A 15970-nucleotide genomic window follows, 5' to 3' on the forward strand; every position below is an offset into this window, starting at 1 on the left:
TTTCAACTAACTTCAAGTGTTTTGCCAAGGGGATTATTTGTAATATGTACATTTTCAGAATGTGCTGATGGAAACCTTCTGCTTCTCCTGTTAAGTGTGACATCATCCTATTGCTCAGCAGAGGTGTTGCATGATATGGCATCATCTCCTGTCATGTCAAATATTTTTGTAATCAGTAGCCTGTCATAAGTGCTGACAAGTCAACAAAAGCAACGCTTATTATCTTCCTCTGACACCCGTCTTCTACATACAGTATGTACGGGGTGTTGCTTAGCAGTTAGCCTGTGCATGATTTTCGATAACGGAATCTGGCTTGATCCTTGATCAGCTCAACGTCTATCTGAGGCGCCAGTTGGTTGTGAAGTCTCTCGAAAAACGTGTTGATGATGCATAATAGGGAGCTAGGCCATTAGCTTTTAAAGAGGTTGGGATTTTTCCCAGGTTTCAGCAGAGCAATGGTGGTGAGTTTTTCTTTCAGATGGTTGTGATATGCTGAGACTGAATGCATGCATTATACATTGTTAGGACCCATTTCTTGGTGGCTGGGCCAAGTAGTGTAATCATTTCAGTCAGTAGGTCATCCGATCCTGCAGCTTTTCCCGGCTTCAAGCTCCTCTATTATGAAGGGCTTGGTTAAAATGGACATGTTCTGCTGATTTCCCACGATGGTTGTGGCATGATGTTATTGTCCTTTGGCTTTTTCGCACACTCTTGGCATTCTCTAGATGAGCTTCAAGAGGTAGTCACCTGAAATGGTTTTTACTTCACAGGTGTGCTTGAAGCTCATGGAGAGAATGCCAAGAGTGTACAAAGCATTAATCAGAGCAAAGGTTGGCTATTTTGAAGAAACTAGAATATAAAACATGTTTTCAGTTATTTCACCTTTTTTTGTTAAGTACATAACTCCACGTGTGTTCATTCATAGTTTTGATCCCTTCAGTGACAATCTACAATGTAAATAGTCACGAAAATAAAGAAAACGCATTGAATGAGGTGTGTCCAAACTTTTGCCCTGTACTATATACGTATATTCATTTTTCTATATATATATATATATATATATATATATATATATATATATATATATATATATATATATATATATATATATATATATATTAGGGCTGGGCGATATATCAATGTACTCGATATATCGTGGGTTGTCTCTGCGATATACAGGACTGTCTCAGAAAATTAGAATATTTTGATAAAGTTCTTTATTTTCTGTAATGCAATTAAAAAAACTAAAATGTCATACATTCTGGATTAATTACACATCAACTGAAATATTGCAAGCCTTTTATTATTTTAATATTGCTGATTATGGCATACAGCTTAAGAAAACTCAAAAATCGTATCTCAAAAAATTATAATATTTCCTCACACCAAGTAAAAAAAAAGATTTATAACAGCAAAACAAAATCAAACAATTGAAAATGTCAATTAATGCACTCAGTACTTGGTTGGGAATCCTTTTGCACGGAGTATATATATATATACAGTATATACATTGTGTATATATATATATACATATATATATATATATACACATTGCATATATATATATATATATACATATATATATAATGTATGTGTATGTATATATATATATATATATATATATATATATATATATATATATATATATATATATATATATATATATATATATATATATATATATATATATATATATATATACATTGTGTGTGTGTGTATATATATATATATATATATATATAATGTATGTGTATGTGTGTGTGTGTGTGTTTTTCCTCTTTGCTGGGTTGGTAGTAGCTCAGTCTGTAAGGACTTACTGCAGTAGTTCTCACCTCAGGAAAAACTTGTCTCTCCAAGCACCACCATAATAACCAACATTAAAATACAGATGGCTGCTGGATCTGGTGCAGGGGTGTGGCTGATGTTGTGACTGGTGGCAGCGCGCACGCGTGGTGGTTGTCGGGGCTGACGAACTGTGTATATGTATGTATATGTGTGTGTATGTATGTATGTATATATATGTGTATGTGTACATATGTGCATGTATATGTATATATGTGTATGTGTGTGTATGTGTACATGTATATGTGTATGTATATATGTATGTATGTATGTATATTTCTGGGGGTACCCTCTGGGCCTGCCTGTCAGGCGGGGGTCGACGCCTCAGACTACTGCATCCGAACTGCGTGTCTGGAGCTCCTGGGTCCCACCGTCCATCCCTTCCGGGTGCCCGTCTTGGTTGGGGCCTGCTGGGTCTAGTCCCTGCGTCTATTGTGGTAGCTTGGTGCTGCAAGGTATTCCGAGGTGCTGCGAGTCGGCCAGTTGCTGGGGTAGTGACCTCGTGTGTCAGCATGTCTGTGATCTTCTTTTAATTCTTTTTTTAAATGTTTTATTTATTTATTTTTTTATATATTTTATTAATATTATTTTTTAATTTTTCCCCTCCCTCAGGGGGGGAACTCAGCGGGGGGGTTGCTGGTTGTTCCATCTCCATCGTTGGGGTCCCTGCGGGTGGGGTGGGTGGTTCCCGTGGCCCCGTGCCGGGTGGTACTGCGGCGGCCGATTTGGGTGGGGTGGCCGGGGGCTGGCCTTGCCGCGCCCTCCGGGGGAGGGGGCTGGGCTCGTGGGGGCCCGGTTGCCGGTGGGGCGGGGGTGGTGTTCCCGTCCGTTTGCGGGGAGTCTCTGGGTCCCTCGGGCGGGGCGTCTCGCCTTTCTGCCCGTGTGGGGTGTGGTCTCTCGCTGGCTTGGGGTCTGGCTGTCCCCTGCTTTTCTCGTGCCCTGTCCTCTGCCGGGTGCGTCTGTCTGCGGCCTGCTGCTGGCCCTTGTGGGCGGTGCGGTGGGCCGGGCTCTGGGGTTCCTGTCGCTGGCCGGCTTGGCTGCGTGGGGGCGGTGGTTCCTGGTTCCCTGGGCACCACGCTTACTGTTTGTGGGTTGGGCTCTCGGGGGGACTGGGGCCGTGCTCTGGCTCCCACGCACTCTGGGAGTCGAATATATTGTACATACAAATTCACATATGCTCACATACATACATAGGTACCTACGCTCCCACATACATACACAAATACAGTACATATTTACATACTTAAAGTTCGTACACCCACACGCACATTCAATATACAAACATACACATACTGTACATATTCACTCACTGTACAAACACATATACACAATCTGTACATATACATTCACTGTACAAACATACATATACACGTACATGTACATATACATTCACTATACAAACACATATACACATTCTGTACATATACATTCACTGTACAAACACATATACACATTCTGTACATATACAAGTACATATGCATACTTACACTCATGCACATAATCACGTTTCATCAAACATATATTAACGTTGTTGCCCAAGGGTAAACTGGGTATAACACATGGCACACGGACAAAGCTTAACCTATTGTTACTATAACAATCTACAAGGTTAATGTAGGTTGCTTCTCTTTCTCCCCCTCCATTTTTCTGCATTCTTTCGTATCTCAAGTTATCATTACGTATATGTATTGTTGCATTTGAACAACTGCATTGTTGATAATGGAGGTAAATTATTGGTATTGTTCATTATCAATAGCGCTATTTCTATTGGTATTTGAATTGTTCCATTTGTAGTGTAATAATGCTCATTGTCATTTCTCTATTATTTTTTATTTTCGCTAACTGCTTATTTGCTATTACTTTTACCATCATATTTGTACATGTCGTATTTGCTGATGTTGCTCTATTGTTGTTGTTGTGTTTGCTGTTGTTGTTTGCTGTTGTTGTTTTTGTCTCTCTGTCTAATCCCCCTCTTGTCCCCACAATTTCCCCCTCTGTCTTCTTTTTTCTCTCTTTCTATCCCCTCCTGCTCTGGCCCGACTGCACTAAATGATAATATAAATACATTTAATAAAGTCAAATACAAATAAGGCAACAAGAGAAGTATCCTACACTTCTCTTTAGTAAAGTAAATCTGAACAGCCGACATGGGCATCTACATCAACTATATGATTTGCCTGAGAAGCTGGACAGGACAAAAAAAATACAGATGCGTAGTACTGTAGGGTAGGCATTAAAAATAAGGCAGAGGTTTTATTTAACAAGTACATTTAATATTTTTCGCCACTGTAAAATTACACACAGTTTGTACAGTGACATTGTGTTTGAATATAGGAAAATAAAACGTTGTACTTTAATAAAGGAATTATTTGGTGTCCCACAAGCTGGAGCCCGCGTACCACTAGTGGTACACGTGTGACAGGTTAAGAATCACTGACTTACTGGACTGAAACCAGAGGTTGATAGTTCACAAGGGATGGGTTCCTTTCACATTTGAATCGATACAGGCTCTTATCGGTGTAAATTTTCGGTATCTTTTGCGTGTTCATTTTTATGTAACATTTAACAATGATCTGATAACAACTGCTGTACATATTTTTACACATCTTACACATCTTTGCAAGTATGCATTCGTGTCAGTTTGTCCTAGGTCAGGGGTCGGCAACCAAAAATGTTGAAGGAGCCATATTAGACCAAAAATACAAAAACAAATCTGTCTGGAGCCGCAAAAAATTAAAAGCCATATTACATACAGTACATATAGTGTGTCATGAGATATAAATTGAATTAAGAGGACTTAAAGGAAACTAAATTACCTCAAATATAGCTACAAATGAGGCATAATGATGCAATATGTATAGAGATGTCCTTAAATGCTTTAAAATGTAATATCGAAAATTATCGGTATCGTTTTTTTATTATCGGTATCGGGGTTTTTTTGGGTTTTTTTTATTAAATCAACATTAAAAACACAAGATACACTTACAATTAGTGCCCCAACCCAAAAAACCTCCCTCCCCCATTTACACTCATTCACACAAAAGGGTTTTTTCTTTCTGTTATTAATATTCTGGCTCCTACATCATATATCAATATATATCAATACAGTCTGCAAGGGATACAGTCCGTAAGCACACATGATTGTGCGTGTTGTGGTCCACTAATAGTACTAACCTTTAACAGTTAATTTTACTCATTTTCATTCATTACTAGTTTCTATGTAACTGTTTTTATATTGTTTTACTTTCTTTTTTATTCAAGAAAATGTTTTTAATTTATTTATCTTATTTTTTTTTTTTTTTTAAAGGACCTTGTCTTCACCATACCTGGTTGTCCAATTTAGACATAATAATGTGTTAATTCCACGACTGTATATATCGGTATCGGTTGATATCGGTATCGGTAATTAAGAGTTGGACAATATCGGAATATCGGATATCGGCAAAAAGCCATTATCGGACATCCCTAAATATGTACATATAGCTAGCCTAAATAGCATGTTAGCATCGATTAGCTTGCAGTCATGCAGTGACCAAATATGTCTGATTAGCACTCCACACAAGTCAATAACATCAACAAAAGTCACCTTCATGCACAACCTTAAAAGTTTGGTGGACAAAATGAGACAGAAAAAGAAGTGGCATAAAACATGTCCTAGAAAGTCGGAGAAAGTTATGCATGTAAACAAACTAGGTGAGTTCAAGGACCGCCATAATTAGTAGGACAAAACGGCGCTCGTCATCAGTGAAGCATGTTTAATACAAACAGTGTGCTTTATAACAATTAGGGAGGTTTGTGTAATGTTTGTCCTCCTACAGAAACCGTATTAAAACAAAAACTATATATTTTCCCCCTCATCTTTTTCCATTTTTCATACATTTTTGAAAAAGCTCCAGAGAGCCACTAGGGCGGCGCTAAAGAGCCGCATGCGGCTCTAGAGCCGCGGGTTGCCGACCCCTGTCCTAGGTGTTTGCCCAAAGTGACACATTCAGCACCCATTCCTAAGGTTCAGGTTCCTTTGTAGACAAAAAGAAAAACTTGTTTTGGAGACATTAGGTATCCGTTAAAACCAGTGTGACTCATTCATTTTGTTTTGTTTTTTTCCTTGGAGGTTTCTGTGATTGACAGCTCCAGCCCTTTTGCAAGCGCGTATAACCTTGACAACATAGTCGGGCGCTACCAAGAACGGAACTGTAAGTGTTTGCTTGACATTACTGATGTTTAATGCTAAAAATGAATGTTGGACCTGCACTTTCCCAACACTGATTTAGGAAATAAAGTCTCTGTTCTCAAGTTGTCACGCTCTAACAAGCAGAAACAGCCAAAGGGTATTTCTCAAACGCCAACAATTGCCTGGCAGCCAACTAACTTTGTTGAACTGATTAAACTTTCATCATAAGCATATACATTGTTTATTGTTAACACTGTGAAATATTTATTCTGTTTTTCTCCTTTTGTCTCTTACAAAGTGACCACTGTACTTTCCTGTCCAATGCCGGTGTGGACGACAGGACGTGCCTCAGAGTCTCCTTTCCAACTTCATGTAGAAATCCGCTACCCGTTGGAGGTTATTAGATATCCTTTCAAGAATACACCTTTTGTTTTCATTTTCCCTGATCCTTAAAAAAGGAAATGTTGTCAGAGACATGCATAGTTTCCTCAATGTGGATTTCAAACTATAAATTTAATGTTTCACTTTTACAGGTGGTCCTGTTACTACCTTGGTAGTGTAAGACCAGTTGAAGCATCATAATTGAGACCACTACGCTGCTTGGTTATCAGTGATAACCAAGCAGCGTAGTGGTCTCATGTGATATGTTTGAAGATACTATCTTTATCTAAGCATGTCGAATTTCACTTTTTGACGCACTGCCACCAGAAGTCTGCACTAAAGAAAAAGCTCCCAAAAAAGAACAAAAATAAGTGCATGTAGTGACATGCAACAACAGAACTACAAAACCCAAAACCAGTGAAGTTGGCACGTTGTGTAAATCGTAAATAAAAACAGAATACAATGATTTGCAAATCCTTTTCAACCTATATTCAATTGAATAGACTGCAAAGACTTAAAGTTTGAATTGGTAAACTTTTTTTTTTGCAAATATTACCTCATTTGGAATTTGATGCCTGCAACATGTTTAAAAAAAAGCTGGCACAAGTGGCAAAAAAGACTGAGAAAGTTGAGGAATGCTCATCAAACACTTATTTGGAACATCCCACAGGTGAACAGGCTAATTGGGAACAGATGGGTGCCATGATTGGGTATAAAAGCAGCTTTCATGAAATGCTCAGTCATTCACAAACAAGGATGGGGCGAGGGTCACCACTTTGTGAACAAATGCGTGAGCAAATTGTTGAACAGTTTAAGAACAACATTTCTCAACGAGCTATTGCAAGGAATGTAGGGATTTCACCATCTACGGTCTGTAACATTATCAAAAGGCACGTAAGCGTAATAAACATTGAATGCCTGCGACTCTCGATCCCTCAGGCGATACTGCATCCAAAACCGACATCAGTGTGTAAAGGATATCACCACATGGGCTCAGGAACACTTCAGAAAACCACTGTCAGTAATTACAGCTTGTCGCTACATCTGTAAGTGCAAGTTAAAACTCTACTATGCAAAGCCAAAGCCATTTATCAGCAACACCCAGAAACGCTGCCGGCTTTGCTGGGCCTGAGCTAATCTAAGATGGACTGATGCAAAGTGGAAAAGTGTTCTGTGGTCTGACAAGTCCACATTTCAAATTGTTTTTGGTAACTGTGGACGTCGTGTCCTCCGGACCAAAGAGGAAAGGTACCATCCGGATTGTTATAGGCGCAAAGTTCAAAAGCCAGCATCTGTGATGGTATAGGTGTGTATTAGTGCCCAAGGCATGGGTAACTTACACAGCTGTGAAGGCATCAATAATGCTGAAAGGTACATACAGGTTTTGTAGCAACATATGTTGCCATCCAAGCAACGTATTTTTCATGGACGCCCCTGCTTATTTCAGCAAGACAATGCCAAGCCACGTTGTGCACGCGTTACAACAGCGTGGCTTCGTAGTAAAAGAGTGCAGGTACGAGACTGGCCTGCCTGTAGTCCAGACCTGTCTCCCATTGAAAATGTGTGGCGCATTATGAAGCCTAAAATACCACATCAGAGACCCCCGGACTGTTGAACAACTTAAGCTATGCATCAAGCAAGAATGGGAAAGAATTTTCACCTAAAAAGCTTAAAAAATTGGTCTCCTCAGTTCCAAAAATGTTTACTGAGTGTTGTTAAAAGGAAAGGCCATGTAACACAGTGGTAAAAATGCCCCTGTAACAAATTTTTTGCAATGTGTTGCTGCCATTAAATTCTAAGTTAATGATTATTTGCCCCCAAAAAAAAAGTTTATTTTGTCTTTGCAGTCTATTCAATTGAATATAAGTTGGAAATGATTTGCAAATCATTGTATTCTGTTTTTATTTACGATTTTCACAACATGCCAACTTCACTGGTTTTGGGTTTTGTACTTGTGGTTGACGTTTTGTACTGTATCACTAATTTACGGCAGTACGATTATTTTTTTCTCCTTGACTCTCCCTTCACCTATCGTCCCGGCTTTTGGGAAACAATCAAGTTTGCTTGGGTCCAATATGTCAGCGTTCTGCTCATCTTTCTCTGGCTTTTCGAACGCATCCAGAGGTTTGTTTTCCAGAGCCAGGTGTTGACCACTGTCCCAGTATCGTTTGGAAAACCCCACCAGCACTGACGGTGTGTGACAACGCACAAACTTTATATTCTTATATATTCTAAAGGTTTTATCCTTTGTATTTTAAAGAATAGTTGCTGTAGAATCACATGGTACCATGTTAGTTACGGGCAAGTTTCAAAATCCACTAAGTCCAGAGAAGTAAATATATTTTTAAAGTGTAGAGTTTTTATTTTGCCTTCAGGACTTGGATGTTTGTATGTTCCTGCTATTCTGTTTTGCATTATGCAGGGTGTGTTTGATATAGGAAATGACATAAGCGGGCTTTTGCATTTTTGGACTTGTTCCACCGAATTACATAAGTCAACCAGTTCCACATGGGCAAAATAGTCTGGAAAGTAACAACATCCCCCTGGAATTCACCTTTTAAAAGAACCAGAGCCCAGCACAGCAGGCTGCATGTTTGTGTTTGTGATGTTTAAATCTCCACGCCCAAATCCATGCCTAGATGTGAGAAATGTGGCAGTGTTTGAAAGCTAACATTTAGCTCTTTCAACGCTACAAGTATCAAGTAGGTACAGTGCTACCTTTGTTTTTGTACACCACGCTTTTCGTAAGATTCAATCAATTGCTCAAAAAGTTAGCATTTTTCGTAAAGCGTCTTCAGTAACAAGTCTTCCATTAAGATTAAAGTGATGTTAAATTTTCATTTATACATTTCATTCATCATTTATATGTAGTTTACATTGTTTTCTGCATGTAAAACCCATCCAACCAATTTCGAACGCTTGTCCCTCTAGGGCAGTGGTTCTTAACCTTGTTGGAGGTACCGAACCCCACCAGTTTCATATGCGCATTCACCGAACCCTTCTTTAGAGAAAAATAAAATGTTTTGTTTTTTTTCAAATTCAAGACAAAGTTATATGTTTTTGGTAACACTTTAGTATTGGGAACATATTCTAAGTAACAAAGACTTAATTTAGAGTTTTTGGACACTAGGGGAACATATTCTAAGTAACAAGACTTAAAGGCCTACTGAAATGCGATTTTCTTATTTAAACGGGGATAGCAGGTCCATTCTATGTGTCATACTTGATCATTTTGCGATATTGCCATATTTTTGCTGAAAGGATTTAGTAGAGAACATCGACGATAAAGTTTGCAACTTTTGGTCGCTGATAAAAAAGCCTTGCCTGTACCGGAAGTAGCAGACGATATGCGCGTGACGTCACTGGTTGTGGAGCTCCTCACATCCGCACATTGTTTACAATCATGGCCACCAGCAGCGAGAGCGATTCGGACCGAGAAAGCGACGATTTCCCCATTAATTTGAGCGAGGATGAAAGATTTGTGGATGAGGAAAGTGAGAGTGAAGGACTAGAGGGCAGTGGGAGCGATTCAGATAGGGAAGATGCTGTGAGAGGCGGGTGGGACCTGATATTCAGCTGGGAATGACTAAAACAGTAAATAAACACCAGGCTTATATTTAATATGCCACAAATTAATCTCGCATAACACACCTACCCCCTCCCGTCCATATAACCCGCCAATACAACTCAAACACCTGCACAACACACTCGATCTCACAGCCCAAAGTACCGTTCACCTCCCCAAAGTTCATACAGCACATATATTTCCCCAAAGTCCCCAAAGTTACGTATGACATGCACATAGCGGCACGCACGTACGGGCAAGCGATCAAATGTTTGGAAGCCGCAGCTGCATGCGTACTCACGGTACCGCGTCTATGTATCCAACTGAAAGTCCTCCTGGTAAGAGTCTCTGTTGTTCCAGTTTTCCACAGGCCAATGGTAAAGCTTGACTGTCATCTTTCGGCAATGTAAACAATGAAACACCGGCTGTGTTATCCGGCACAACAGTCAAGGGGTGCATTCTACGGCGGGGGTGCGTTATCCAGCACAACACCTGCCGCAATACACCGCTTCCCACCTACAGCTTTCTTCTTTGCTGTCTCCATTGTTCATTGAACAAATTGCAAAAGATTCACCAACACAGATGTCCAGAATATTGTGGAATGTTGCGATGAAAACAGACGACTTAATAGCTGGCCACCATGCTGTCCCAAAATGTCCTCCACAATCCGTGACGTCACGCGCAGGCGTCATCATACCGAGACGTTTTCAGCAGGATATTTTGCGCGAAATTTAAAATTGTACTTTAGTAAGCTAACCCGGCCGTATTGGCATGTGTTGCAATGTTAAGATTTCATCATTGATATATAAACTATCAGACTGCGTGGTCGGTAGTAGTGGGTTTCAGTAGGCCTTTAATTTAAAGTTATTTGGTTAGGGTTATAATAAGGCCATGCCTAATAAGTACTTAATAATGACTAGTTAAGAGCCAATATGTTACTAATTTACATGTTAATAAGCAACTAATTAATGGTGAATATGTTCCCCATACTAAAGTGTTACCATGTTTTTTTACTGGTGCACAAAATGAACCGTGCATGAACATCACCTTGTTCAAAGAACAAAACCAACACAGTGCATAAACTCACAACAAATTACACACCTGCAAATCAGTGTGACTTCTGCTGTATCCGTAATACGCCGATAGGGAGAAGTTTTTATTTACACGATGAGTCGGGTGTGTTTTGACCTCCACCGAACCCCTAGGGTTCGATCGAACCCAGGTTAAGATCCAATGCTCTAGGGGTTGCTTGCGGGGGTGGCAGGAGCCTATCCCAGATGCATTTAGGTGGAAGACGGGGTACACCCTGGACTAGGGTCTGTAGGGTATACAGGTACAAGTAAAGTACCGCAAGTACCGGTACCGGTCACTCGCCCCCCCCCGTCGTCGTCACGTCGTGTCTTTGCTGGTTTTACGAGCAGACGAGCATGTTCGGCAGCGCACAATCACGGAGTTCTTACAAGCAGACACAGTGTGTAGACAGAAAAGGGAGAACGGACGCATTTTGGCTTAAAAAACTAACGATAAAGGTGAAGTTACAACACTGAAACGCCCTCGGGAAGAGGTGCTTTAAGACATGGCTAGCTAGCTGGCGGCAGTCTGCAGTGTTTTAGCTACTTCTAAATCACTAATCCTCGCCTCCATGGCGACAAAGTAAGTTTCTTACAAGTATCATCCCTGCAGGACGAGGAATAGCTAAACATGCTTCACTACACACCGCAGCTCACCGGCGTCACAATGTAAACAAATGCCATGGGTGGATCTTCACCTGACATCCACTGTAATGATACCAAGTACAATAACGTATATAGTCGATACTACTATGATTACATCGCTTTTTTTAGCATCACAAAATCTTATTTCGTTATTTTAAAATTTATATAAGGTTTATCAACTCAGGAAATATGTCCCTGGACACATGAGGACTTTGATTATGACCAATGTATGATCCTGTAACTACTTGGTATCGGATTGATACCCACATTTGTGGTATCATCCAAAACTAATGTAAAGCATCCAAACAACGGAAGAATAAGTGATTATTACATTTTAACAGAAGTGTAGATAGAACATGTGGAAAGAGAAAGTAAGCAGATATTAACAGTAAGTGAACAAGTAGATTAATAATTCATATTCTACCACTTGTCCTTAATAATTTTGACAAAATAATAGAATGATAAATGACACAATATGTTACTGCATACGTCAGCAGAAAACATATAAGTCGCACTGGAGCCCGGCCAAACTATGAAACAAACTGCGACTTATAGTCCGAAAAATACGGTACTACTAAAAGAAAAGTTGTCTCGTATGTTCACTATTTTATTTATGGACAAACTTGCAATAATAAACATATATTTAATGTACCGTAAGATTTTTGGTAAAATAAAGTTATTTTTGTGATCCCCTTTTATTTAGAAAAGTTTCGAAAAGTACCGAAAATTATCGATATACATTTTGGTACTGGTACCAAAATATTGGTATCGGGAAAATACTACCCTGGACTTATTCTCAAAAAATTAGTTATGTCTCTATTTTTGGATTTACATTATTTCTTTACAGTTTGGTTTTCAACTGACCTTTCAGGAGGAATTACTTAAAAAACAGGGTATTACTGTTTTATACCGGGAATATTCTGCTAAAAGCCAGCATCCTCTCTCAGCCGGAGATACATAATAAATATCAGAACTTTGGTGTGAAGAGAACCTGAAAACAATCAACTGAGAGGTGACACCGCATCCTCTTCACACTACCATGACTATTGTTGCGCTAAGAGCCACTCCCTCTATAGTGTTGTCTGCTGCCGGTGTTAGGTGGAAAAGTCATGACCCACGTTTTCTGCAGCAAAGTAGACCAGTCTGCCTTATACAGGAAGCAGGTGCATCCTGTTTTGTCTCCTTTTGCATGTTGTCATTCTGTATCCTATTTGCTGTTTGTATTAGGTTTCATGGTGGCTGACAGGCAAATACAGAAATGATGCAAAATCAAAACACATAAACACCTTTAAACACCTGCAACGGAAAAATGCTGCAAGTTCACGAAAAAAGAAAAAAAGACAAGTTAGCCAGGCAACTCTACAAAGCAGTTAGCCTGGCTGCTTTACAAGGTGATTTATGTTACTATTAAGTTTGTTTGTTAGGAACCCTAAATGGTCATATAATTGTCTTAGAAGTAGACAAACCAGACACCAGTGTGATGCAAGCAGTTGCCTCTGGGTGAAAATGTAACACTTGCAGTAAAGAAGAATAACATGCAAACACTTGCACGCAGTAAAAAAAAAAAAAGCAATTACAAAAACAATGAGGCTGGCAAACATACCCTTCTGATTAGTGATCAGCGGCAAGTAAGCCCCCTGATTACTTAACAGAGACAGGTGTGTAGCTCATCACTCAAAATAGGAAATGGCAACATTGGAGAGAGAAAGAGAGAGCGAGCTGGAACGTAAATACAGGAAAAACAACACAAAACACAAGAAATTGGCAGCATATCGGACGTTAAAGGTTAAAACCAGGTGTGCACACACTTTTTCACCATGCGAACTACTTATAAAATGACCAAGCCAAAATGATCTACCTACTACAAAAATGCAAAACATATTTATTTATAAATATATTGAGAATTCATTATATGTACAATGTATGTTAATGTACCTTGCAAAACCAAATGAGTCCTTATTGCACAACACAATTAACTACACTATATTGCCAAAAGTATTTGGCCACATGCCTTGACTCACATATGAACTTGAAGTGCCATCCCATTCCTAACCCATAGGGTTCAATATGATGTCGGTCCACCTTTTGCAGCTATTACAGCTTCAACTCTTCTGGGAAGGCTGTCCACAAGGTTGTGGAGTGTGTTTATAGGAATTTTCTACCATTCTTCCAAAAGCGCATTAGTGAGGTTAGACACTGATGTTGGTCAAGAAGGACTGGCTCTCAGTCTCCGTCCTAATTCATCCCAAAAGTGTTCTATCGGGTTCAGGTCAGGACTCTGTGCAGGCCAGTCAAGTTCATCCACACCAGACTCCATCCATGTCTTTATGGACCTTGCTTTGTGCACTGGTGCACAGTTATGTTGGAAGAGGAAGGGGCCCGCTCCAAACTGTTCCCACAAGGTTGGGAGCATGGAATTGTCCAAAATGTTTTGGTATCCTGGAGCATTCAAAGTTCCTTTCACTGGAACTAATGTATATTGTAGCGCCCCGGAAGAGGTGGGGTTCTGGGTATTTGTTCTGTTGTGTTTATGTTGTGTTACGGTGCGGATGTTCTCCCGAAATGTGTTTGTCATTCTTGTTTGGTGTGGGTTCACAGTGTGGCGCATATTTGTAACAGTGTTAAAGTTGTTTATACGGCCATCCTCAGTGTGACCTGTATGGCTGTTGACCAAGTATGCATTGCATTCATTTATGTGTGTGAAAAGCCATAGAAATCATGTGACTGGGCCGGCACGCAAAGGCAGTGCCTTTAAGGCACGCCCCCAATATTGTTGTCTGGGTGGAAATCAGGAGAAATTCGGGAGAACTCGTGTCTGTTCTTTCATGTGCAGTAATGTTAGCTGTTCTTTCAGAATATAATAGAATGCCTTTTATTGTCACTATACACAGGTACAATGAGATTAAAAGCAACTCCAGTATCAGTGCGACAGTCTACAAATATGCAAAACATAGGAAGGAACGAAAAGAAAAATAGTGCAAAAGGAGGTAAGGGGCACAGTCCGGTCCTGAGAACGAATGTTCTGAATGTGTTGTTTAAATATTAAATATTATACTACACTGTAAAAAAAAAAATCCTATTTTTATGGTTAATTTACTCTAAATTTCTACTGTAATTTTTCTATTTTTTTAAATAGTTTATACAACTGTAGAATTGAAGACATTATCTGTAAATAAACAACTGTTATTTTAAGTAATTTGCCAGTAATGACAAACTATGTATATTTCTATTTTTGTTACAGAAAAATACCAAATTAAGTATACATAGCATTTTCTGTTTTCTTAAATTACTTTCAAATTCATGTAAAATTACAGTAATTATCTTTCATTAAATATGTAGCTTGTTATATAAAAGTCTATGTCCATACTAACAATCTAACATAGGGGTGTCAAACTCAAATAGAGTGGGCCAAAATTTAAAACTGAACAAAGCCGCAGGCCAAGGTTGAACAAATTAACCTTTTAATAGGGACCCAAACAAGTTTTGCATTGAACATTGAACAAGCAAGGCTTATATAACTTTATAGTGACGTGCAAAATCGAGTTTCAAATAATGATAATAATTAAAAAATATCCATTGCATATCAAATACAATTTAAATAAAAATGTAATGCCTCTTTTCTCTTTGCAGCCTTCTGAGGTAAATATCAACATTAACTTTTTCCACAGGCTAGTAAATTTTAAAATAAAATAACAATGAATAAAACAACCATTCAGTACTTTAAACTGCTCAGTTTGCAACACACTGATCTAATCTGATGTGCCCAAACCAGATACCTGTCATCTTTTCTTGGATGCTAGTTCATTAATGTCGAGGCTCAGGCTTTGACTGAGGCAACCTTCATTATCAAACGAAGGTGTTCATCAGTCATTATATCTCGTCCACCCGGACCACAGTCTTGGGGGCGTGCCTTAAATGCACTGTCTTTAACGTACTCTACGAGCTATCGTCACGTCCGCTTTTCATCCATTTTAACATCGTTCAGACCTAGTCACAAAATATGTGTGGCTTCTGTACGCACACACAATGCAACGCATACTTCATCAACAGCGATACAGGTTACACTGAGGGTGCCAGTATAAAAAACTTTAACACTGTTAGAAATATACGCCACACTGTAAATCCACACCAAACAAGAATGACAAACACATTTCGGGAGAACATCCGCACCATAACACAACATAAACACAACAGAACAAATACCCAGAATCTTTTGCAGCACTAACTCTTCCGGGACGCTACAAAATACACCCCCGCTACCACCAAACTTCCCCCCACACACACACACCTTGTAGC

The 15970-nt window shown here is 39.3% G+C and overlaps 1 protein-coding gene across 1 annotated transcript in view; it reads left to right on the top strand.

Moving 5' to 3' along the window:
- tmem231 (transmembrane protein 231) overlaps positions 1–9234 on the top strand; it is a 33111-nt gene extending 23877 nt beyond the window's left edge. The window contains exons 5-7 of the mRNA XM_061977725.2: positions 5954–6035; positions 6312–6417; positions 8423–9234. Of these exons, the coding sequence (XP_061833709.1) occupies positions 5954–6035; positions 6312–6417; positions 8423–8585 (351 nt within the window). The 3' untranslated portion in view covers positions 8586–9234. The remainder of the gene's footprint in view (positions 1–5953; positions 6036–6311; positions 6418–8422) is intronic.
- Positions 9235–15970: the final 6736 nt, after the last annotated feature.

Source organism: Nerophis lumbriciformis, linkage group LG18 (assembly GCF_033978685.3).
Source record: "Nerophis lumbriciformis linkage group LG18, RoL_Nlum_v2.1, whole genome shotgun sequence".
Lineage (NCBI taxonomy): Eukaryota > Metazoa > Chordata > Actinopteri > Syngnathiformes > Syngnathidae > Nerophis > Nerophis lumbriciformis.